This window comes from Notolabrus celidotus, chromosome 14 (genome assembly GCF_009762535.1).
Source record: "Notolabrus celidotus isolate fNotCel1 chromosome 14, fNotCel1.pri, whole genome shotgun sequence".
Taxonomy (NCBI): domain Eukaryota; kingdom Metazoa; phylum Chordata; class Actinopteri; order Labriformes; family Labridae; genus Notolabrus; species Notolabrus celidotus.
Genome location: NC_048285.1, coordinates 20,410,899 through 20,435,552, shown reverse-complemented (window position 1 = coordinate 20,435,552; position 24,654 = coordinate 20,410,899). Strand labels below are relative to the sequence as shown.

General features: G+C 38.3%; 4 protein-coding genes across 4 annotated transcripts; all 4 read left to right on the top strand.

Annotated features, from left to right (window-relative positions):
• The first annotated feature begins 2,040 nt into the window (after positions 1 to 2,040).
• LOC117825935 lies at positions 2,041 to 4,146 on the top strand. The gene is made up of 4 exons (XM_034701925.1): positions 2,041 to 2,210; positions 2,310 to 2,603; positions 3,180 to 3,204; positions 3,306 to 4,146. Exons 1-4 carry the CDS (start codon positions 2,124 to 2,126, stop codon positions 3,977 to 3,979), a joined length of 1,080 nt encoding a protein of 359 aa, XP_034557816.1. The 5' UTR covers positions 2,041 to 2,123; the 3' UTR covers positions 3,980 to 4,146.
• A 516-nt stretch (positions 4,147 to 4,662) lies between these two features.
• LOC117825680 (extracellular calcium-sensing receptor-like) lies at positions 4,663 to 10,453 on the top strand. The gene is made up of 6 exons (XM_034701598.1): positions 4,663 to 4,676; positions 7,547 to 7,817; positions 7,905 to 8,708; positions 8,796 to 9,026; positions 9,169 to 9,292; positions 9,394 to 10,453. Exons 1-6 carry the CDS (start codon positions 4,663 to 4,665, stop codon positions 10,305 to 10,307), a joined length of 2,358 nt encoding a protein of 785 aa, XP_034557489.1. The 3' UTR covers positions 10,308 to 10,453.
• Positions 10,454 to 14,872: 4,419 nt separating this feature from the next.
• On the top strand, positions 14,873 to 18,003 carry LOC117825934 (extracellular calcium-sensing receptor-like). Its single transcript, XM_034701924.1, has 6 exons — positions 14,873 to 14,976; positions 15,091 to 15,376; positions 15,487 to 16,311; positions 16,433 to 16,654; positions 16,773 to 16,896; positions 17,111 to 18,003. Exons 1-6 carry the CDS (start codon positions 14,888 to 14,890, stop codon positions 18,001 to 18,003), a joined length of 2,439 nt encoding a protein of 812 aa, XP_034557815.1. The 5' UTR covers positions 14,873 to 14,887.
• Positions 18,004 to 21,491: 3,488 nt separating this feature from the next.
• Positions 21,492 to 24,453, top strand: LOC117825933 (extracellular calcium-sensing receptor-like). Its single transcript, XM_034701922.1, has 5 exons — positions 21,492 to 21,743; positions 21,853 to 22,677; positions 22,799 to 23,020; positions 23,141 to 23,264; positions 23,473 to 24,453. The coding sequence occupies exons 1-5, from the start codon at positions 21,492 to 21,494 to the stop codon at positions 24,369 to 24,371; spliced, it is 2,322 nt and encodes a 773-aa protein (XP_034557813.1). The 3' UTR covers positions 24,372 to 24,453.
• Positions 24,454 to 24,654: the final 201 nt, after the last annotated feature.

The window sequence follows — 24,654 nt, the reverse complement described above, 5'->3', positions numbered from 1 at the left end:
TTCTTTCTTTTTTAAACATGATTTGCTTTTGTTAATCAGTTCTCAATCAGCTTGATTATTACAAAAGTTACAGTATATACACACACCTAGCTCTTTTCAGATCCATTTTGGCATAACACAGCATGATTAAAAGGCGTGTTTTCTAGCATTAAAAGGTGCGTCATGTCTTTGGTCTGATAGAACCATTGACTGTATATAGAATGGACTACATGCCATCATTTCCACTCATTATGAGCTTAGGAGCCAAAGGACTACCTAACTAGATGCTGACATTGCACTGGTGCAGCCAAGGCATGTCCAGAAGCAACCCGGATGGTGGAGCCATGGGACTGACATCTCATCCTTTCCGTTAACGAAAACACACATTTAACAGATGTCTAAGATTCATCAGGTCAGTACAGTCAACTTCAGAACAGATTCTTGTGTTTGTTTGAGGAACTCATACAGCTATGGAAAGTACAATAACTCTTGTGTTAGTGTCGGTTACATTTTCTTTAACAATTCCTCCTTAAATTTGTCAATCTGATACAGACCACTGCAGGGGTCTGGATTTGTCAACAAAGCTGTCTATCAATAATCTTTTAAAATTTAAATAGCGAACTAAAGCTCATCTCATAAAAATAAACACTTGGAGATAAATAAGCATGATAAAAACTAACAAAAGCAGAAACCATGGTTGAGATAATAATTTTATATTTTAACCTTTGTTCCATCTGGGGGAGGCCAGTAAGTAAGGGGTGCTCTAAATCTTTGGTTTCACGGTCAGTGAACAGTTATGGCGTAATATAATGTGAACCCAAACCCGCACTTGTCCTTAGGCCTCAGGTCAAAGGCTCTGCTTACACCTTGAAGACCTGCAGTGAAGGAACACAAGTGTACACATCAGGCCTGATTTCTTCCAACAGCTGGCTACCGAATATTTTGTAGTGGCTGTCATGAAAAAAACAGCTAATAGTGGACCCACATTGACTTGACTTACAACAGTCTCATGAATTGTGACATAAGAAATACTTTATGGGTTCTGTTGCAGTTATTGTGAATGAAACATAAAATTACTCAGATTTCTTAAAAATATGTTCAATCTTTCTGCAAACTTACCACTCATACACGCTTGATCCTAAATGACTTCAGTGCACAATCTTAGCCTGTAAGATTGATTGTTATTGGGGAAATTGGGCTCATGTGTATTCCTGTCAGATTCATTGTTCATGCTTGACATCCTTTAGGTCTTACGCAAAGTTTGCATGTTCCTCTGAGGATGGCCCAGTAAAGTTGCCTCCTACAGCTGAGTGGCAGATAGAAATCTATAAAACACATCCATCCTAGAATCAGGACAGTGCCAAAGGCGAGGCTCTGAGATGACAACAGTTGCATTTATCTTCTTTACACTGTTCACTTTGATGGTGTCATCTGGCACATGGCTTAGATGGGATCTGTGTACTGAGGTTTATCAGTATGAGCATGATGAAGAAACAAAGAGCTTCAGCGTTATTACAACATTTAAAACTGCTGCTATTCATGACAAAACTAAAGTGACTCTGACATTTAGGAGGTGAGTATGGGTAAATTGTTGGATCACTGTTTCCTGTGTTGTCCACTATCAATTATATATCTCTCATTAACTTGCTCTCTTTTTGCCATGGTCCTGAATACTCCCGTGTGTTTTCACACAGTTTCTTCAACAATTAGCTTGTAATTAAATGATTTCTCTGCGGAACACCAGACAAAATTATGTGAGCCTAAACGCCATATTGAGACACCACTCAAAAGATAATTAGATGACCTCTAGAGGAGCCTTGATGGGTCGATTACAATTTGATTGTCAATTTACTGTAATTATAAACAAGTTACAGTCTCACAGATGGATTTTTATGCTCTCATGTTGCACTATTCTGTTTGAATTGAAATGCTGAAAATCTGTTGATGCAATGTATAAAACCTGTGATGTATGTATCCTTTCTCTGTGTAGATGTCCTGAAATGAATGCTGCATTGAAGATGAATTTCAATCAGGACAGGGTTGAAAAAGACTCTGCCCCGTTTGCTTGTGTGACTTTAAACAGCACACTCTTCAATGGCTTTGTGAATCAGTTGAAAAGAGTGAAAAAAAGTGGGAATGGAGAGATGCAGAACAGGCATTTCAGCAAGTGTAAAAACCTGCTGTTGCTATATATCTTGTCTGAAAGAAGCTGTGTGCGTTCAACAACAAGGGTGAGTACCAGAGAAAATGCTAAGTGGAATCGTATGCATTTTAGTGCAGTGCTGAGGACAATAATTTTGTTTATTTGTCTGTAACTGTCTTTCATGCAGATAAAGACTGAAAACAACAGCACTCATTTGAGTCCCAGAAATGTCTCTCCGACATCTGTTCTTCTGAGATCTGTGACCTGCATCATTACTCTTCTGTTCTTTGACCCCTGCAAAACAACTCATTGTACCTGCAAGGCATGCCAATTTCAGGTCAAAATGCTTCAAAGATCTTCCTTTAAAAAACTTGGACCCACATTTCCTAAATGTCTAAACATTATCCTGTCTGAGAGCCAAGAGATGCTGATGACTGCAGAAAAATCCCAGAAGGCTTTTGTCAGGAACTGCTGCATACAGGTCTGCATGTGCACCTTCAGTATTTCCGTGCAGTCTTATTTTTGCATCATTTTATAGTGTTTTTGGGGCTCACTCCTGCTGGAGAAGATTTGGCCAATCAAAAAATGATACAGTGAAGTGCCTTCAACCATGCCAACTTTTTAAAGTAATCCTAGTTGTGAGACAAAATATACAAATATGGCATTTCTTTTACAGAGGTAGATATTTTAAAGGACAAAATGTCAAGCTATATGTTGTTATAAAGAGAAAATGCTTTTCTGTTAATGTGTTCATGCAGGATTCACATAGAAGCAGAGTAGTTTGTGGTTTGAATAGAGATGTGGGCTTTATATTCAAATAAGTAAATATTCCTACATATTGATATAGATCCAATATATAGTGACTTATTCTGTAAAGGTATGCAACAATGAAAATATTGTAAACCCAATATTATTAACGCATAGGAAAAAAAATGTCTTTGAAAAACGTATTTCATCTTCCAGTGTGCAACTTCATCATTCAGACCACATTTCTTTCATAATTGTATGATGTGCTATAACTGACTTCCATTTCTTGTTAACAACCCTCTATGCATAGCAAGAAGATCTCCTAACACAAGAAGGTAATATAAAACAAAGATAACATCTATTACTTTGCATGTTTAAAAAAATGACAGTTTATTATAAAACTCTCTTTTTACACTAAAATTGACTGTTTGCACAGGCAGGATGGAGAGTTTGCGGCCCATAGGTGCTACCAAATGGGATTCAAGATTTTCTCTGGCAGCCGTGTTACTTCTTGGAATCTACATAAGAAGACTAAAGATATTGCCAAACAGAGTCAGTCCTGCTCATGCTAGCAGCTCTACTATGATTGTGCTGATTTCCATGACTTTGCACTCTTTTTCACCTTCAGCAACCTTCCAGCAGCCGTCTGAGTTGTCCCCGATAGGCATCAGGATGTCTTTTGTTGTCTCCCTTACTTGCGCTCTGGGGAGAACAGTACATGTGATTACAGCCTGCAGGACTGCTCTATCTGTCCTAAGACTGTTTGGTAACACACACCTAAAATTTAGAGCTCTACCTGCTGTTTTGTTGTTCATGTGGTTAACTGTCAGCCCCCCTTTTGTTAACAAGTGTGTCAAACTGTGGTTTGAAGACAAACCTGTTGAAAATAGAGAGGGTTCAATACTAAAATCTCAGTCTGTGTTAGGGCAGGTGGAGCTACTTGTTGCTTTGTGCTGTGTGTTTGTCTCACTTTCAAGTTTGCTACAATCCATCCTGGCGAAAACACAGTTTTTGAGTGTTCTTTTGAATGTGCAACTGGTAACCTGTTTACAGATTTCAAGAGTCCCAACAAAGTATATACTGGTCATTAAGATCAGCAGGTTAATATAAAAACATTAATTTGTATATATTATATGAAGTGTGAAAAAAATAGATGTAAAAATGTTAAATTCAGTCCTTTATCAATAATATCAATGCTGTTTTTTCTTTATTCCCTACCTCTTGGTGTGCAGTTTTACCAGTCCGCTCTCTACAGAGTTCTCTGTTATTGTATTAAAGACTACTTTTATGAAGAAATGTGTCCTGTGTGTTGAGTAATTATCTATTGATTTGATGAAATGTATTTCAAAGATGTGTCATTCAACGTCAAATATGTGAAAAACCCTCAATTTCAGCTGACCATTTTACACGTAATATCAATTCAATTAAAAAATACATCAGAAATTATTTTAAATGCCTATATAAACAAATAAGTATATCATTTTTTTCTCCAACTTTCATTCATTAATCAAAAAATAATAATTTGAAAAAGTTAAAATTACAACATTTGCACACTTTTTTAGAGTATCTGTTTCAATGTGGATTTCAAACTTCTTTAAAACACTACAGCATTTAATGTGTCATGGAATTAATATTAGGATTCATTTTAAAGTGACTTTATTTCAGTGTATTGTATATTGACATTGGGGTGTCTGTGGCTCAGCAGTAGAGTTGGTCATCTCTCAACAGGAAAGACGTCACTGACACTGAACCCCATATTTCCCCCAGAAGCATAGCCAGCAGTGTGTATGCCCATGAACGAGATTAGGTAACACCAATATGCATTTTACATCGCAGCTTCTGCAATCAGAATATCAATGTGATTTGTAGTGTAAAAGTGCTTTGAGTAAAGACTACAGAAGAGCTTCATGCTGTTAGGTAGCCTACTGTAACATCTGGCCAGATGGAAACTAGCATTTTGGCTCCGGAAATATTAATTAATATGTATTTCCCCTGTAAATTAAATTATATATACTGTTCATTTAACATTTGGATTAAATTCCAAATACGTTTTTCTTTCAAGTTTTTCAATTCAATTTGCACTTTGAAGACTCTCAGTTGCGTTGATAATAAAGAAGTACAGTTTCTGTCAACACAATAGTTTTATCATGTAAATCATCACATACTACTTAAAAAATTGTAATACCTATTCTTATAATATATCTTACTATGCACAAAGAAAACAAACTTAGCAAGGCACTGTCACTGTTTCAATTTGTCTTAAGCATACTTTTTTTTCTATGATCTAGTAAAAGACATTATAAATAATAAAAGCCAAATGTTCACCCTGGTTAATGTGTGTAAACCTAAAGGTGCATGGATTTTCTGCTTCATGGGCAAACATATACAATAGTTATGATGCCAAGAGCCTCACAGACACCATAGACCTATCTAGGAACATTTATGATAAGGATGGAATAATAAATTAATAATTGAAAAGTCTCAAAGCTTTATCAACATAAACGGACTTTCATTTCAAATATTCAAATGTTTTAAGTGCTGTTTATTCTACATGTTAAAATGTTCATTTTGTTTATTCTAACCTACATTCTAATTAGTCTACCACCTCCATATTTTCTAGTTTAATGTATTTATACTTCAGACTTTAATTGATTATGTTTGCAACTTCATGTTATAGCCATACCTAACAGTCTCACATCCACTATATTGTGACCGTCATTCCACTTAAGTTTATTTTATGTTTAAGTTTCCTTTTCATTCATACTCTCATGCCATCATTCAAGTTTCAGTTTTTCGTATATTCAAACATACATTTTTGTGATTCCAACTCTGATTTCAGAAAAAAAACACACGTTTAATATGTTCCAACATTTAGTTGATATATATATTTCCATATATCCAAAGCCTTAACAATTTAATCCAGCCTAAATTCTTTAATGCATAAATTCTATATTTTCTGAATGGCATTTTTAACCTTCATTCAACATCCAACTATAAGTCTGTGATTCAAACTTTAACACTTCACATTTTGACTTTGATTGCATGAATTCAAACTTCCATTATTTCCAGACCTTTGTATTCCACATATTCTAACAACAATTTAAACTTAAGTTTTTTAAAGTTTTCGGACATTTCAAATTTAAATTAAGAATTCAAATTTTTTTTATATTCATTTAAAATCAAATTTGTCTATATTCACACTTTTTTTAATACCTAGTCAGATTTATTTGATTTTCTTTTCATTCAAACTTTAAAAATGTCATTGAATATATTCTGAATTGGATTCAGCATACTTTTTTTTCTCATTTTTCTTACTTAACTTTCTCTTTTGTCATACAACTAAACTTTAATCAATCATATTGAAATCCCGTTGTTTACAGACCAATATTCCACTTATTGTAAACTATTAGTTTTTACATGTTTCAAGTATACCATACATCCACCTGCTTTATTATATATTCAAACCGTCTTTTTAATTTGTTCAAATGTTAATGTTCTTCTCTTGATACATTTCAAGGACTTCCATACATTTAAAATAGTTTCCTAATATTTCAAGTTATACAATAAATGTATATCTTAATTTTAGATTTTCTGATTTTTATATCATATTTTCCAACCTTTATTGTAAAATGTTGCAATAACATGACTTTTGCAGTTTGCTTTGAATCAAGCTCTTCACCTAAGTTCTTTTAACAAATGTTGAGATCTGAAAGTCAATCAAAGATATATGTTTCAGATTATGTATATATTTTAGATTATCTATCATATGAGAAACCTAAATCCATTCATCACCAGTGTAGGATGAGGATACAGGCTTTGAGTTTCAAAGATATCAAGGGGATTAGAAAACAAAGAAAAACTAACAAACAAACAAACAAAAAAGACATGCAGCAACAAAACTGAATGTAAGGTAATAAAATACATGAATGTGTGACATCACTCAAATATAACTTGTTATGTAATTTATGTAAAAGTCAAAATTGACCACATTATCTGGGTATTACAGTCTGTCCAAAGAACACTTGAGTGAACATACTGAAAGTACTACACCACCCTAAAATATTGATGCAGATTCTTGGCCTGTTGGCCTCCTCAGAGTGACCATAACTGGACAGCCCAGCATGTCCACATAACAAAGTCAATGTCTGTTATTCACTAAGAAAACCAGGCTCTCATAATTTGTATGTAAAAGTTGTTTCCTTGGATTGCAGTGCAGCAAGAAACTAAATAAACCTTTGAGAATTGTAACTGTGCTCACATTGGCTGGCGATATTTCTCTTATGGCCTATAAAGGTTAGCGTCCTTGTCAGATTTGTTTCAGAGGAGGGGAGGGTGGTCCATGATGGGTTGGATTACAGTTATCTTATTCATTCTGCTGGCGAGGACAAAGTCAGAGAACCAAACATGCAGAGTGATCGGGCAGACAGGGTTCATGGAGTTTTCAAAAGAAGGTGATCTATTTATCGGAGGCGTCTTTTCTATGAGTAGTACACGCAAATTTGAATCCAATGACTATCAAGCAATACCATATGCATACTGCACAAAGTGAGTGACCATGCGTTAAATATATTTTGAATGTTATACAATGCAATGTTTTATGATTTAAACTGATGTGTTTGCAAACTGACTGTCTTTAGTGAATGCTTTGTCAGAGGATAGTAAACTCTGTGTTTGCAGGTTGAATGACAGAGAACTGAAGTTTGCCCGTACATTGATGTTTACTGTGGAGGAGATCAACAGAAATACAGAGCTCCTTCCTGGAGCAAGTCTGGGCTACAGACTGTATAACGGCTGTGGGAGTGAAAACCTGATACGAGCAGCTGTAGAAGCAGTGACCAGAGAGGACTCAAATGGCTGCGATGGTCAGATACAGGCTCTCTTGGGTCATTCATCTTCTGGAATAAGTGAAGACATAAACTTCATACTAAGCCCTCTATCTATTCCACAGGTAAGAATGAATACACACTTGTTTCTCTTTAACAAAGTTATATAAATTATTTGTATTGAACTTGTGTTTTATTTTGTTTCATTGAAGGTGAGCCATCTTTCAACCTGTGCTTGTTTGAGTGATAAAAGAATATACCCAACATTCTTCAGAACTGTGCCAAGTGACCGTTTCCAAATCCTCGCTCTGGTGCAGCTTATGAAATACTTTAACTGGCGCTGGGTGGGGGTTATTTTCTCTGCAGGTTTGTACGCTGAGAAAGGGACAGCTGAATTCACCAAGGAAGCAAAGAAAGAGGGTATATGTATTGAATACTCCTTGCGTTACATTAAGAGCTCTACCACAATAATAGAGACCACAGTAAAGACACTGAATAATTCCTCGTCAAAGGTGGTCCTGTTGTTTATGTCCTTTTTCTACGTGAAATTGTTCTTGTCAAAAATGGAAAACTATAACGTTTCTGGGAAGCAGTGGGTTGGCAGTGAGTCTTGGATCATGCAAGAACACCTGGCCTCTGTTGAGAGGAAGAGCATTTTACAAGGGGTGATGGGCTTTGCCCTCCCTGAGGCGACTATACCAGGTCTTGGTGATTTCTTACTCAGCTTGAAACCTTCTGATGAGCCACAGAGTGACATACTGAAAGCTTTCTGGGAGCAGTACTTTGGCTGCAGTTTTTCTCCATCTAATGCCTCTACCCTATGCACTGGCACAGAGGATCTAAGAACAGTCTCTAGTGACTACACAGACGTGACACAATTCAGACCTGAGAATAATGTGTACAAAGCTGTGTACTTGGTGGCATATGCCCTCCATGCACTGCTGCAGTGTAGAAATGGTTCAAACCCCACCACGGGAAAGCCATGTGTGAATAAAAAACAAGTTCAGCCCAAGCTGGTAAGTGCTAGAAAATTATTGATTCTTCTTTTCTCTTTTGCTCCTATGATGTATGTATCCTTACATGTGGTTATTATCTCTCTGTAGGTGTTGGAACACATTGAACATGTCAACTTTACAACACCAAATGGAGCCAAGGTTTCCTTTGATGAAAATGGAGACTCAGTCGCCCAGTATGACTTAGTGAACTGGCAGATGAAAGACGATGGCTCGGTTGAGATTGTACCTATCGGGCAATATGATACCTCTTTTCCAGAGGGTAAAAAGTTTAAGCTCAAAGACAACAACAAAATAATCTGGGGAGGAGACAACAAAAAGGTAAATTGAATTTGCAAACTGTGTATTACATACTACAGGGACTGAGCACTAAGTGACAGTTGAAGTGGATACTCTGTGGACATTCAGTGATGCCTTCTGATTGCATTGTTGAATTTGCACATGCTGTGTTTTACCTGATCAGGTGCCAAGGGCTGTCTGTAAAGAACCATGCCCACCAGGGACTCGTAAAGCCATAAACAAGCTAAAGCCAGTGTGCTGCTTTGACTGCTTTGAGTGCCCTGAGGGAACAATGAGTAATCAAACAAGTCAGTAGGGATTGAATGACTATGTTACAAAATAATAAGACAGCTGATTGTTTCATTTAGGTAAATAATTGAACTTCTGTGTGATTTCGCCTCATTTGCAGATTCTCCAGAGTGTTTAATCTGTCCGCTTGAGTTCTGGCCGAATGAAAACAAAGATCAGTGTCTCCCAAAACCCACTGAATACCTGTCATACAAAGAGATCATGGGGACCCTTTTAACAGTATTTGGCTGTCTTGGCGTATTTTTGTCTCTTCTGACGTCCATCATTTTTTTGACTCACAAAGAGACCCCCATTGTAAAAGCCAACAACTCTGAGCTCAGCTTCCTGTTGTTATTCTCACTGAAGCTGTGCTTCCTGTGTTCTCTAACCTTCATCGGCCGGCCCTCTGAGTGGTCCTGCATGCTGAGACACACAGCATTTGGGATCACCTTTGTCCTCTGTATCTCCTGTGTTCTGGGGAAAACTATAGTTGTTTTAATGGCCTTCAGAGCTACGCTTCCAGGGAGTAGTGTCATGAAATGGTTTGGTCCCACACAGCAGAGACTCAGCGTTCTGACTTTCACCCTCATTCAGGTTCTGATTTGTGTCCTCTGGCTCACAATTAACCCTCCATTCCCCAAGAAGAACATGAAGTACTATAAGGAAAAGATCATCTTGGAGTGTGCCCTGGGTTCAGCTGTTGGATTCTGGGCTGTATTGAGTTATATTGGACTTCTTGCTCTCTTGTGTTTTGTACTTGCTTTCCTTGCTAGGAAGCTTCCAGACAGCTTCAATGAGGCCAAACTGATCACGTTCAGCATGCTGATATTCTGTGCAGTATGGATCACGTTCATCCCAGCGTATGTCAGCTCTCCTGGGAAGTTCACTGTAGCTGTGGAGATATTTGCTATTCTGGCCTCCAGCTTTGGTTTGCTTTTCTGCATTTTTGTACCAAAATGCTACATAATAATCTTTAGGCCAGAAAGAAACTGTAAAAAGCATTTGATGGGGAAAATACCACCAAGAACTCTTTAGTCTGTGTTGTTAGTGACCTCCAAACTCAATGGCTTTGTAGGAGGACAGTTTTATTAAATGTTCTGTCACATGTAAAATGTCGAAACAAAAGATGTACTTTTACCTTTTACTTGTTGTGTCATGCTAAATAAACTGAATACACTGACTGTTTTCTTTCTTTGTAATTGATAATAAGCACTAAAAGTATAATAATGGTGCACTTTTATTAGTATTGTAGACCTTTGCTAAATTTACAACAGCAAAAAAGTGAGTGCAATAAGACACCAGTTCCAAAATAAAAAAGGTTCCTACCCCACGAAGTAGCCCATGTATGACAATATTAAGCATAATTTGACGGATACGACATATTCAATTTAACTTTATTTTTTGTAAAGTGTTGAATATATCAAATGCACTGAATTATGTTTCTGTCCTTTTAAAAAAAAAAAAAAAAATAAGTCATTTAAATTAAAATGTGTTGGTAGTAAAGTTTCATTCTATATACGATTTAGTTATTACATTCAACGAATCTTTGCCAAATGTTTTTCTTCATTGGGACACTTCCATATGTGACACTAAACTGTCTATTGACAAAGCTGGTTAATGAATAATGAGTGGCGATAAAAAAAAATGTTGAGTTTGCAATTTGTCGGCCTGTGAGTTGGACATGATGAGTACATATTGAAGAAGAAAAAAACATTTTTACATGGTATTACACTTAAATTGACCAATTATTATTAATTATTAATTAATTTTATTTTATTTGACTAATTAGTTTTAACATTTCCTCTTCAAATCTACAAAATAACAAACAAAAAAACCCCACTTCATAATCATGATATAACTTGGTTACAATATGGATAGTATCAAAGGATAGAGTCATTGCACATGTGGTTTGTTACATCTTGTTATCATACAAATAAATTACATATTGTACATAAAAAATGTTAAAAGCCATGGTTAACCAATTCAATCAAATTATTGTTGTTTTCTATTGGCAGTATTTTGGTATTATCAGTCCCTGACTCATAAAGAGTTTAATTTAATCCTTCCATAAATTTACAAACTAGTGTTGCCCAGCAGATGTCAGCATATCATCTAAACTATACATGTCTTTGCTATTTCCTCATAATAGTACTGAGATCTACAACTCCAAAATCCAGCACAGTTGTGCTTGTACTTGTGTTTAACTTTTAAAGAGTAGATTGTGTAGCTGTTGACCAATCAGACACTCAGGTCTGATCTATTTCACAACAAATGTATTTAGACCCACACTGTTAATACAGAATAATCTTTGGCAAACATTAAGGCCACTTATCAGTCATTTAGGCACAAAGCTGTATAAAATGTTACATGTTCTCATGAGTTTATCAGTTATGCATATAGTTCATTCATTACCCTTATTATTGTGTAAGTATAATGCTAGAACTAGCACAAGTATTACACTAGCATTAGTTACAATGGCTGACTAGGGCAGACAATCTGCAACGACCCAAGCAGTCTTCATTACAAAAGTAAAGTGCTGCAAATGCTTTAACAATGCACATTCATAACAAAATGCAAGAGTCCACTGAGAAGTAGTTTCAGATGAACAGTTAAGCATAGGTAACTGCTGGTCAATGTCGCTTTGGTCAGGATCTCAGTTAGCCCTGAAGCCATTAGCTACCCGGCGTCAGGCTCTGAGTAGGAGGATGTGTTGGAGCTGTAAACCCCTGGAAAACCTGAGTCGTCGACCCGGGACATGAGGCATTAGCTGGGAAAGTAGTTTAACAACAGGGAGTGATGTTAAAGTTGGAAGGACTGTTAAAGTTAGTAAAGACTGCAATTAACTATAACAGCAACAGTCAAGAGATCTACAATGAGTCAGTTCTAGACTCTGATACTGGGGATAAAGACTGCACTGTGTGGATGGGAGAAGAATAGCTTCACCGGGAACCTGACAGCCCGGGATACCTGAAGCCAAACCTTGCAGGATTCTACGGTGCTGCTGAGTGCAGCTTCCACTGCTGCCATTCTTAGCTGGCCATACGGCTTGTGATATAATTAGCTGATTCTGCTTAGTGTCAAGTTTGGGGTTGGCTACAAAGCACTGTTAGCTGTTAGCAGTTAGCTCCTGGCATCCAAGAACAGCTTCACAGAAACCCTGTTCAGATCTCCCAAAAAATGTATGCCGGACTGCTCACCCGTTCCCACATTGTCTTCACCACTACCGGTGTCAGATTCTTCTTTCTAGAGAAATTCAAGCATCAATGTGATGTCAAACATTACTGTCAAAGTTTAGTGTCTGGTCTTTGTCTTGTCTCATAATTAATAAAACTGTTAAAGTCTTGATTTGCAGCATTAATCTTCTGCAGTTCCTTACTTCTTTTGTGTTTTTTTGACTCTGCATCTTTTCTGTTGCAGCAAATTTTTTGCATTTCGGCTGTTTGCTTTGATCCTCTGCATGCATTTTAAATTTGCATCGTTTGAACTTTCGCAGCATTTTTTATTGAAGAAAGATTGTTTGGGCCATTGCCCTTGTTGGCCACTGTACTAAGCACAATGTAATATTACAGAATACATGTCACTTCATCTACTCCCTCAGAAACCTCTCAATCTAATCAACTAGATATTTGAAATCAATGATTACAATATGCTCACAGGCCTCGTTTAAAAAAATAACAAGGCCCTTTGAAGAGTTCTTAAAGGTGACATATCATACAAAATGGACTTTTTAATGGTTCTTTACCTGAAATATGTGTCCCTGGCATGTCTACAAACCCCCCGAGAATGAAAAAAATCCATTCTGCCCCTGTTCTGATTTCTCCACCTTTCTGTAAATGTGTGTGAAACGAGCCGTTTCAGACTTCCGTGTTTTTGTTACGTAACAATATCCGGTCTGTCACGGAGTCAGAGCTCGGAGCTTGTTCAGCCCATAGACTGTATAAAATACAACTCAACCCCTCCTCCGTTTTTCATTACCTGCACAAATGTGTGGTAACAAGGAGCTTAGGAGGGAGGCATGCTAGTTGTAGGCTGTCTTAATAAACACAAAGGTCGGTTTTACTCCCCACGTCTGCAGATTTGAAGATCTAGTGGATGATTTTTATTTATCATGGATAAGTGCTAGCGCTAGTTAGCATAGCCACATAGCTACATGTCGTAGCTGTGTACCAAGACACACGTCAACATACTGACAGATAAAACAACAAGAAACACAGAATCTGTGACCAATCGTTCAGAAAAGGTCCCGCTGCCTTTCTGGCAGAGGTCGGTTTTACTCCCCACGTCTGCAAATTTGAAGATCTAGTGGATGATTTTTATTTGTCATGGATAAGTGCTAGCGCTAATTAGCATAGCCACATAGCTACATGTTCATAGCTGTAGCTGTAGCTGTGTACCAAGACACATGTCGACATACTGACAAATAAAACAACAAGAAACACAGAATCTGTGACCAATCCTTCATAAAAGGTCCTGCTGCCTTTCTGGCAGAGGTCGGTTTTACTCCCCAAGCCTGCAGATTTGAAGATCTAGTGGATGATTTTTATTGATCATGGATAAGTGCTAGCGCTAGTTAGCATAGCCACATAGCTACATGTTCGTAGCTGTGTACCAAGACACACATCGACATACTGACAAATAAAACAACAAGAACCACTAAATCTGTGACCAATCCTTCAGAAAGGTCCTGCTACAGGCGCCTCTCCGTCAGGATCAGATTCAGGATCAGATTCAGAGGGTTGAAGTAACGTGATCTCTGAGCAGCCGTGTATATTCAGCCAACATGTAAACATTAGATCAAAGCGCTGGAGAGCCGAGGCACATCCACTTCCTGAGGGGGCGTGGTCAGAGGGAAAACAGAGTGTTCTGAGGAGGACTGAAGAAGAGGGCTTTTCAGGCATGCCAAAATATAATTTCAAAGTGTTTTTTTGAGCAGAAACTTTAAAGACATGTTTTGGGGACCTCTTAGACCAATATATATTGATGAAAAAAGCGTGATATGTCACCTTTAAGTGTTTATGAAAAAAACTAAAATTATTCATCTTCATGACCTACAAAAGCGAATCACACCACTAGCAACAAACATATTATTTTGTCGCTGTGTATAATTCTATGAAGTACTCACATTTTCTACAACAATAATCCACAATGACTGTCATGCTTTACTGTTATAAGACAGCAGTATTAGATTCCCTTCCAAACAGGACTGCTTACACATGTACAGCACAATGACAGCAGAGATAAGTTGCACCACTTTGTCCAAATCAACAATATAAATGTATTTTTGGTGCAAAGCCAAATGCTAAAATTTGCCCGTCTATATTGTATGTGTGTACTTAAATGTCAGTGTACTGTGTGTCCTTACTGTATCAGTATTGTACCAACCTTTCAGATGCAAGATCATTCTGTCCTTTGGGAAATAATCCAGCATTAAGGAAGTGGGCATCTTCCTGCATCGGATACAGTTTATATAAGAGCTGTGTTCTCATCTCTCAAGCTGAGCAAACATGCCGAGAGCTATATTGTTGTTACTGTGTGTCCTCTATTCAAAAACTGTTTCTGGTTGTGAACTGTTAGGTGGGTTTGATATGCCGAGTTTGTTTAAGCAAGGAGATATAATGATTGGAGGGATTTTCCCAGTTTTCAACAAAGAGACGAGTAGAACTTCTGCATTCAAGAGCAATCCACCTGGTGTTGAATGTGTGGGGTAAGAGTTACTACATTTGGCTTGTATATATTTCTAACGTGCTCATTTTAAAAAAAATGGCAATTGTGTGACTCTGCAACTTTGCAATCTCTTTAAATAACCTAAACATTTTAGATTTGACCTGCGTCCTTTTCGGTGGACCCAAGTGATGATATTTGCAATGGAAGAAATCAACAAAGATCCTGCTCTCCTGCCAAACATATCTCTTGGCTATAGGATCCTTGATTCATGTGCATCTCCTACAAATGCTCTGCGTGCTGCACTGACACTGGCAAGCAGACCTGAGGAGACGGAATCGACTTCACCGTGTACACCAGCTATATCTGCCCTTATAGCTGAGTCTGGATCAACGCAATCTTTAACTGTGGCTGGAGCTCTTGGACCGTTTCAAGTGCCAATAGTAAGAGATTAAGATGATATTTCATTGCATTCATGTTTAGTGAAATGTTATGTTTTTGTAGTGATTGGATTGTGTTCTTTTACAGACCAATGTTGGTGTTCTTTTCACAGGTAAGTTACTTCTCAACATGTGCCTGCCTGAGTGACAAAATCAAATATCCTACATTTTTTCGGACAATTCCCAGCGACTACTTCCAGGCGAAAGCTTTGGCAGCACTGGTTAAACGTTTTGGCTGGCAGTGGATTGGAGCAATACACTCAGACAATGATTATGGGAGGAATGGGATCCAGGCTTTTACTGAGGAGGTTAAGAAACATGGGATCTGCATCGCATTTGTAGGGACAATTCTAAGAACATACCCTATGGATAAAATGCTGGATGTTGTGAAAATTATAAAGCAGTCAACTGTCAAGGTTATCCTTGCTTTTGTTGCAGAGGGTGACTTTTACCCTCTGATGCAAGAGGTGGTGAAGCAGAACATCACAGGGATTCAGTGGATTGCCAGCGAGGCCTGGATAACAGCAGCCCGACCCTCCACACCTGAAATGTACCCAGCTTTTGGTGGAGCCCTAGGGTTCGTGGTGCAGAAGATGGCTATTCCAAAACTCCAACCTTTTCTTACAAGCATCAGCCCCTATGCTGATCCAAGTGCAGCCTTTGTAAAAGATTTCTGGGAGATGATGGTGGGCTGCACACCTGATCCACCTGGGGAGCACACAGGCACTAAGGCAGTGCATGAAGTATGCACTGGCAATGAGACATTAATGAATTCACAGGATGTGTTCTTCAATGTCACAGAGCTCAGAGTGTCTTATAATGTCTACAAGGCAGTTTATGCCATTGCTCACGCCCTACATCAGCTGGTTTTCTGCCAACCAGCTGGAGGAAAAGTAATGAAACCATGTTTGAATGTAACAGAAATTCAGCCCAAAAAGGTGAGAAGTCATGCTATTGAAATCTGCCACTTGTCCAACAGTCTGAAAATAATCAGTAGAGTTTCCCTTGGATATATCTTATACATATGAACAATAATAAATAATGTATTCCTTTGTTCAGGTCACTGATCACTTAAGAAGGGTAAATTTCAGGAATCAGTTTGGGGATGATGTGTTTTTTGATGCCAATGGTGACCCTCCTGCTTCTTATGATATTATCAACTGGCAGCTGAGAGATGGTCAGGTGCAACATGTCACAGTGGGTCATTTTGTTTCTGCTGCTAACGGGGATTATAAGCTCAGCATCAAGGACGAAAACATTGTGTGGCGGACAGGAGAAATGGTAAAAGCAAAGCTTTTTTTAATGTAACTGATTTGTGAGTTGTTAGTGTGTTTCTGAGTTTGTACAGTTGCAAATGAATATTGCTGTTCAATCATCACATTATTTGAACTTTTTCCAGGTTCCGAAATCTGTGTGCTCTAATATTTGTCCAAAAGGAACAAGAAAAGCTCAAATAAAGGGAAAACCAGCCTGCTGTTTTGACTGTATTCCGTGTGCTGATGGAACTATAGCCAATTCAACAGGTATGAAAAGCATGTGTATGCTATAGAAATCAGCTTTCAGGATCCAGTGTTGGTGTGACTCTGTGGGTGAATGTGTCAAAGAAGTACCCTCAAATTTCATGATTGCTATATCAGTTATGTGTTTTCTGACTTTGAATTTGGAGGGATATTGTTTACATTTTGAAAACATTAAGTCACAGCACTGAATTTCTCTGTTGATGTTCAACAGGTGCAGCTGACTGCACTCCCTGTCCTCGGGAATACTGGTCCAACGAGAGAAAAGATGAGTGCATTCCCAAAACAATTGAGTTCCTGACGTACGTTGAGCCGATGGGAATCGCTCTCACAGTGGTATCCCTAATAGGGGCTTCACTGTCTTTGGTCACAATGATTGTCTTCATCTGCTACAGAGAAACTCCTGTCATAAAGGCCAGCAACTCTGAGCTCAGCTGTTTCCTGTTGTTTTCTCTTTTTTTGTGTTTCCTCTGTCCCCTCACTTTCATGGGCAGACCCACAGTCTGGACGTGCATGCTGCGCCACACAGCATTTGGTGTCACGTTTGCACTTTGTATTTCCTGTGTCTTGGGAAAAACTATAGTTGTAGTCACAGCTTTCAAGGCTACAATCCCTGGCAAGAAAGCTGCAGCAAAGTTTGGACCTGCACAGCAGAGGATAATAGTTTGCTCCTGTACTTTGATTCAGATAGTTATATGTGTGTTGTGGCTGAAATTGAACCCCCCTTTCCCAGACATGGTTTTCAGATACAGCAACACAAAGATTGTTTTAGAGTGCAACACAGGCTCTGAGGCTGCTTTTTATGCAGTACTGGGTTACATCGGGATCCTTGCAATAATATGTCTGGCCCTGGCTTTTCTAGCAAGAAAGTTGCCTGATAACTTTAATGAAGCTAAATTTATCACCTTCAGCATGCTGATATTCTGTGCTGTCTGGATCACCTTTATCCCAGCGTATGTCAGCTCTCCTGGGAAGTTCACTGTAGCTGTTGAGATATTTGCCATTTTATCTTCAGCATTTGGATTATTGATAAGCATTTTTGCACCAAAATGTTACATAATATTGATCAAGCCAGAAAAAAATACCAAGAAACATGTCATGGGAAAACTGTAACAATTAAAAAAATATGAGACCGTGTCAAGAAGATTCTACTGTTATTTTGATTTTTCCCACAGTGTAAGGTTGAACCATAGCATATGTGCAAAGACAGATTTATTTTATAAAACAAAAACACGCTTCAACAGCAATTTAATTCAATTTAATTAAGGTTTTATTCTTTTAATGAATTACGTTAATGCTCCTGATGTACTTCATGTCAAAACTATGGATGGTATGGTGTGCCAGTTGGCCTAGCTGTTTTAGGGCGTGACCCATGTACAGAGCCCACAGTCCTAAAAAAAAATGAAAATATGTTGTGTCATGTGTTGTGATTTTTCATAACATCCAATTATTGCAATGTATCGAAGATCTCAATAAAAACTATAAAACTACTTTTTTAAAAATGTTTTGTGTCATTTGGATATGAAGTAGAAGTTGAAGTAGAAGAAGAAAATGGAATAGAAAGTTGTGTTTTTACTTGGTTTCAAACACATAGGTGTGGAAAACAAATCTGTGCATATTAGACTATTCATTTAATTTGGAAAGGTAAGGTCAGTAAGTGTTGGGGCTACAACCATATATCCATAACACTCACTGCTCAGACAGTAACTCTAGCTCTCTAAAATGAGCTACTTAGCTGGACAGCTGTTATGTTTGGCGACAGCATTACGTTCACTCAGCCCACACTCACTTTTTGCCCTTGTTGGCCATCGTAATAAGCACAATGTAATATTACAGAAGACATGTCACTTCATCTACTCCCTCAAAAACCTCTCACTCTAATCAACTAGATATTTCAAATCAATGATTACAATATGCTAACAGGCCTCCTTTGAATAAATATGAAAATGAAAATGAAATTGTAAATAACAAGGCCCTTCGAAGAGTTCTTAAGTGTTCATAAAACAGACTGAAATGATGCCTCTTCATGACCTACAAAAGCAAATTGTAGGTCAGATTGTTGGCACTGCTGATCTCCGATCTACCAGAGGCGCGGGTTTGCGCAGCAGCACTTTAGCACGGGCGTCTCAGCGCTCTGCAGACTCTGCAGCCCGCGGTCATCTACAGAGCCCCTAAAGTGACATGCAGAAATTTTTTTTTGGAAAGTATCTGGTGCGCACCAGATACTTTCTCAGGCACACGAGATACCAAGTTAGCACTGGAGATAAACCAGTTACGATCTAAAAATGACAGTACAGCAGTTAGTTGAGCTTTATTTCAACCTTGGACTGCCTTATAAAGATATCACGGCTTTGCTTGCACGATCGTCACCACTTGATTGTCTCAGAACGGCACCTAAAACGGATTTTGAAGTCTTACGGTCTGTTCAGGCGTAAGGGATACACATATGGAGTCAGAACAGTCTCATGAATCACAAATGCAAACAGAAGGATTCACAAATGTATTTCAACTCACACACAAATGTATGTCATTCTATATAAATATAAAAAAAAAATCCACAAATAAAAAACAAGATTCACAAACGTATTTCTGATTCACACACAAATATTTGCCAAAGACTACCAAAGCTACCAACGACTACCAAAGCTACCAAAGCTAAATCAGTTCTTCACTATAATTTTCAAATTAAAGGAATTATAGCACTTTTCATATGCAGTTAAACAAACGTCAGAGTGATCAATAATACAGTAATGGGGTGAGGATAAAACATTTGTAAATCAGGTGAGAAGTCAGCAGATAGGCTACCCATTGTAACAAAGGATTAAACATAGTCCTCATTAAATAACTGCCTACATGCAGGATGATATCGACTAGTCTTGGTCTCTGTGCGCTCTGGTCTCGGGCATGGCTAAAGGGATCGCTTCACAACCACATACTCTGAAATCTACACTATGATTAGCTGCATAGGAGTGAGACATCTGATTGGTTACAGACATTGCCCTGCAGTCTCAAAAATTCCATTCACAAATGCAGTGAGGTTCACAAATTACAAACAGTTCGTAAATGTAGACTGAACAGTTCGTATATAAATGTAACAAGATACAAACGTATTGTATATTTGTGGATTTTTATTACATATATATAAAACAATAAACATTTGTGTGTGAATCAAAAATACGTTTGTGAATCTTGTTTTCTATTTGTGGAATTTTTTTTTACATTTATATAGAATGATATACGTTTGTGTGTGAGTTGAAATACATTTGTGAATCCTTCTGTTTGCATTTGTGATTTATGAGACTGTTCTGACTCCATATGTGTATCCCTTACGCCTGAACAGACCGTAAGACTTCAAAATCCATTTTAGGTGCCGTTCTGAGACAATCAAGTTGTGACGATCGTGCAAGCAAAGCCGTGATATCTTTATAAGGCAGCCCAAGGTTGAAATAAAGCTCAACTAACTGCTGTACTGTCATTTTTAGATCGAAACTGGTTTATCTCCATTGCTAACTTGGTATCTCATGTGCAAGAGAAAGTATCTGGCGCTCACGTGAAAGTATCTGGTGCGCACGAGATACTTTCCAAAAAAGAAATTCTGCACGCCACTTTAGGGTCTCCGTAATTTTCATTTGCTTATTTTGCATTCCGTTATTTGGTTCAGTATTTTGATTTGCATGAGTGTGTTTCTTTTCATTGTTTTATTTGTTTGCCTTGATTGATTTGTTTGTTTTTTTTTGAGTCAGCTTAGTTACTTTAGAATTGCTTGTTTGGGGTTTGGTTGTATATTATATTATGCGTTTTAAAAAGAAAATTGTGTCATAAAATAAATAGACTTTTCCAAATTGTAACCTGCCTCTGCCCAGTGGTCTCTCAAACTTGTGTAGCTATTTTACTTAGCAAGTTAATTAATAGTTACTATTTCCAGGGGTGAAATTCCCCGGGGTGGCGTTGCCGATTCAAATACACGCCCGGTCCCTCACACCTCACTAAGTCTTACCACCTTGTCCAAATATACAATAAATGTATTTTTGGTGCAAAGCCAAATGCTAAAATTAGTCAGTCTATATTGTATGTGTGTACTTAAATGTCAGTGTCCTGTGTGTCCTTACTGTAGCAGTATTGTACCAACCTTTCAGATTCAAGGTCATTCTGTCCTTTGGGAAATAATCCAGCATTAAGGAAGTGGGCATCTTCCTGCATCGGATACAGTTTATAAAATAGCTGTGTCCTCATCTCACATGCTGAGCAAACATGCAGAGAGCTATATTGTTGTTACTGTGTGCCCTCTATTCAAAAACTGTTTCTGGTTGTGAACTGTTAGGTAGGTTTGATATGCCGAGTTTGTTTAAGCAAGGAGATATAATGATTGGAGGGATTTTCCCAGTTTTCAACAAAGAGACAAGTAGAACTTCTGCATTCAAGAGCAATCCACCTGGTGTTGAATGTGTGGGGTAAGAGTTACTACATTTGGCTTGAATTCATTTCTAACGTGCTCATTTTTAAAAAAAATTGGCAATTGTGTGACTCTGCAACTTTGCAATCTCTTTAAATAACCTAAACATTTTAGGTTTAAACTACAAAATTTTCGGTGGACCCAAGTGATGATATTTGCAATGGAAGAAATCAACAAAGATCCTGCTCTCCTGCCAAACATATCTCTTGGCTATAGGATCCTTGATTCATGTGCATCTCCTTCAAATGCTCTGCGTGCTGCACTGACACTGGCAAGCAGACCTGAGGAGACGGAATCGACTTCACCGTGTACACCAGCTATATCTGCCCTTATAGCTGAGTCGGGATCAACGCAATCTATAATTGTGGCTGGAGCTCTTGGACCGTTTCAAGTGCCAATAGTAAGAGATTAAGATGATATTTCATTGCACTCATGTTTTGTGAAATGTGATGTTTTTGTAGTGATTGGACTGTGTTCTTTTCAGACCAATGTTGGTGTTCTTTTCACAGGTAAGTTACGTCTCAACATGTGCCTGCCTGAGTGACAAAACCAAATATCCTACATTTTTTCGGACAATTCCCAGCGACTACTTCCAGGTGAAAGCTCTGGCAGCACTGGTTAAACGTTTTGGCTGGCAGTGGATTGGAGCAATACACTCAGACGATGATTATGGGAGGAATGGGATCCAGGCTTTTACTGAGGAGGTTAAGAAACATGGGATCTGCATCGCATTTGTAGGGACAATTCTAAGAACATACCCTATGGATAAATTTCTGGATGTTGTGGAAATTATAAAGCAGTCAACTGTCAAGGTCATCCTTGCTTTTCTTTCAGAGGGTGACTTTTACCCTCTGATGCAAGAGGTGGTGAAGCAGAACATCACAGGGATTCAGTGGATTGCCAGCGAGGCCTGGATAACAGCAGCCCGACCCTCCACACCTGAAATGTACCCAGCTTTTGGTGGAGCCCTAGGGTTCGTGGTGCAGAAGATGGCTATTCCAAAACTCAAACCCTTTCTTACAAGCATCAGCCCCTATGCTGATCCAAGTGCAGCCTTTGTAAGAGATTTCTGGGAGATGATGGTGGGCTGCACACCTGATCCACCTGGGGAGCACACAGGCACTAAGGCAGTCCGTGAAGTATGCACTGGAAATGAGACATTAATGAATTCACAAGATGTGTTCTTCGATGTCACAGAGCTCAGAGTGTCTTATAATGTCTACAACGCAGTTTATGCCATCGCTCACGCCCTACATCAGCTGGTTTTCTGCCAACCAGCTGGAGGAAAAGTAATGAAACCATGTTTGAATTTGTCAGAAATTCAGCCCAAAAAGGTGAGAAGTCATGCTATTGAAATCTGCCACTTCTCCAACAGTCTGAAAATAATCAGTACAGTTTCCCTTGGATATATCTTATACATATGAACAATAATTAATAATGTATTCCTTTGTTCAGGTCACTGACCACCTAAGAAGGGTGAATTTCAGGAACCAGTTTGGGGATGATGTGTTTTTTGATGCCAATGGTGACCCTCCTGCTTCTTATGATCTTATCAACTGGCAGCTGAGAGATGGTCAGGTGCAACATGTCACAGTGGGTCATTTTGTTTCTGCTGCTAATGGTGATTATAAGCTCAGCATCAAGGACGAAGACATTGTGTGGCGGACAGGAGAAATGGTAAAAAGCAAAGCTTTTTTTAATGCAACTGATTTGTGAGTTGTTAGTGTGTTTCTGAGTTTGTGCAGTTGCAAATGAATATTGCTGTTCAATCATCACATTATTTGAACTTTTTTCCAGGTTCCAAAATCTGTGTGCTCTAATATTTGTCCAAAAGGAACAAGAAAAGCTCAAATAAAGGGAAAACCGGCCTGCTGTTTTGACTGTATTCCGTGTGCTGATGGAACTATAGCCAATTCAACAGGTATGAAAAGCATGTGTATGCTATAGAAATCAGCTTTCAGGATCCAGTGTTGGTGTGACGGTGTTGGTGAATGTGTCAAAGAAGTGCCCTCAAATTTCATGATTGCTATATCAGTTATGTGTTTTCTGACTTTGAATTTGGAGGGATATTGTTTACATTTTGAAAACATTAAGTCACAGCACTGAATTTCTCTGTTGATGTTCAACAGGTGCAGCTGACTGTACTCCCTGTCCTCAGGAATACTGGTCCAACGAGAGAAAAGATGAGTGCATTCCTAAAACAGTTGAGTTCCTGACGTATGTTGAGCCGATGGGAATCGCTCTCACAGTGGTATCCCTTATAGGGGCTTCACTGTCTTTGGTCACAATGATTGTCTTCATCTGCTACAGAGAAACTCCTGTCATAAAGGCCAGCAACTCTGAGCTCAGCTGTTTCCTGTTGTTTTCTCTTTTTTTGTGTTTCCTCTGTCCCCTCACTTTCATGGGCAGACCCACAGTCTGGACGTGCATGCTGCGCCACACAGCATTTGGTGTCACGTTTGCACTTTGTATTTCCTGTGTCTTGGGAAAAACTATAGTTGTAGTCACAGCTTTCAAGGCTACAATCCCTGGCAAGACAGCTGCAGCAAAGTTTGGACCTGCACAGCAGAGGATAATAGTTTGCTCCTGCACTTTGATTCAGATAGTTATATGTGTGTTGTGGCTGAGATTGAACCCTCCTTTCTCAGACATGGTTTTCAGATACAGCAACACAAAGATTGTTTTAGAGTGCAACACAGGCTCTGAGGCTGCTTTTTATGCAGTACTGGGTTACATCGGGATCCTTGCAATAATATGTCTGGCCCTGGCTTTTCTAGCAAGAAAGTTGCCTGATAACTTTAATGAAGCTAAATTTATCACCTTCAGCATGCTGATATTCTGTGCTGTCTGGATCACCTTTATCCCAGCGTATGTCAGCTCTCCTGGGAAGTTCACTGTAGCTGTTGAGATATTTGCCATTTTATCTTCAGCATTTGGATTATTGATAAGCATTTTTGCACCAAAATGTTACATAATATTGATCAAGCCAGAAAAAAATACAAAGAAACATGTCATGGGAAAACTGTAAAAATTAAAAAAATATGAGACCATGTCAAGAAGATTCTACTGTTATTTTGAATTTTCCCACAGTGTAAGGTTGAACCATAGCATATGTGCAAAGAAAGATTTATTTTATAAAACAAAAACACGCTTCAACAGCAATTTAATTTAATTTAGGTATTATTTTTTTTAATGAATTACTTTAATGCTCCTGATGTACTTCATGTCAAAACTATGGATGGTATGGTGTGCCAGTTGGCCTAGCTGTTTTAGGGCGTGACCCATGTACAGAGGCCACAGTCCTCAAAAAA

Bases quoted from the DNA above. Each gene is read 5' to 3' on its own strand.
- LOC117825935 (XM_034701925.1), top strand. From the start codon at position 2,124: ATGCAGAACAGGCATTTCAGCAAGTGTAAAAACCTGCTGTTGCTATAT. The intron at 2,211-2,309 runs GTGAGTACCAGA...TCTTTCATGCAG, and splicing joins GTGTGCGTTCAACAACAAGG to ATAAAGACTGAAAACAACAG. The intron at 2,604-3,179 runs GTCTGCATGTGC...CTCTATGCATAG, and splicing joins TCAGGAACTGCTGCATACAG to CAAGAAGATCTCCTAACACA.
- LOC117825680 (XM_034701598.1), top strand. The intron at 8,709-8,795 runs GTAAGTGCTAGA...ATCTCTCTGTAG, and splicing joins AACAAGTTCAGCCCAAGCTG to GTGTTGGAACACATTGAACA. The intron at 9,027-9,168 runs GTAAATTGAATT...TTACCTGATCAG, and splicing joins GGGGAGGAGACAACAAAAAG to GTGCCAAGGGCTGTCTGTAA.
- LOC117825934 (XM_034701924.1), top strand. From the start codon at position 14,888: ATGATTGGAGGGATTTTCCCAGTTTTCAACAAAGAGACGAGTAGAACT. The intron at 16,312-16,432 runs GTGAGAAGTCAT...TCCTTTGTTCAG, and splicing joins CAGAAATTCAGCCCAAAAAG to GTCACTGATCACTTAAGAAG. The intron at 16,655-16,772 runs GTAAAAGCAAAG...AACTTTTTCCAG, and splicing joins TGTGGCGGACAGGAGAAATG to GTTCCGAAATCTGTGTGCTC.
- LOC117825933 (XM_034701922.1), top strand. From the start codon at position 21,492: ATGATATTTGCAATGGAAGAAATCAACAAAGATCCTGCTCTCCTGCCA. The intron at 21,744-21,852 runs GTAAGAGATTAA...TTCTTTTCACAG, and splicing joins GACCGTTTCAAGTGCCAATA to GTAAGTTACGTCTCAACATG. The intron at 23,265-23,472 runs GTATGAAAAGCA...GATGTTCAACAG, and splicing joins AACTATAGCCAATTCAACAG to GTGCAGCTGACTGTACTCCC.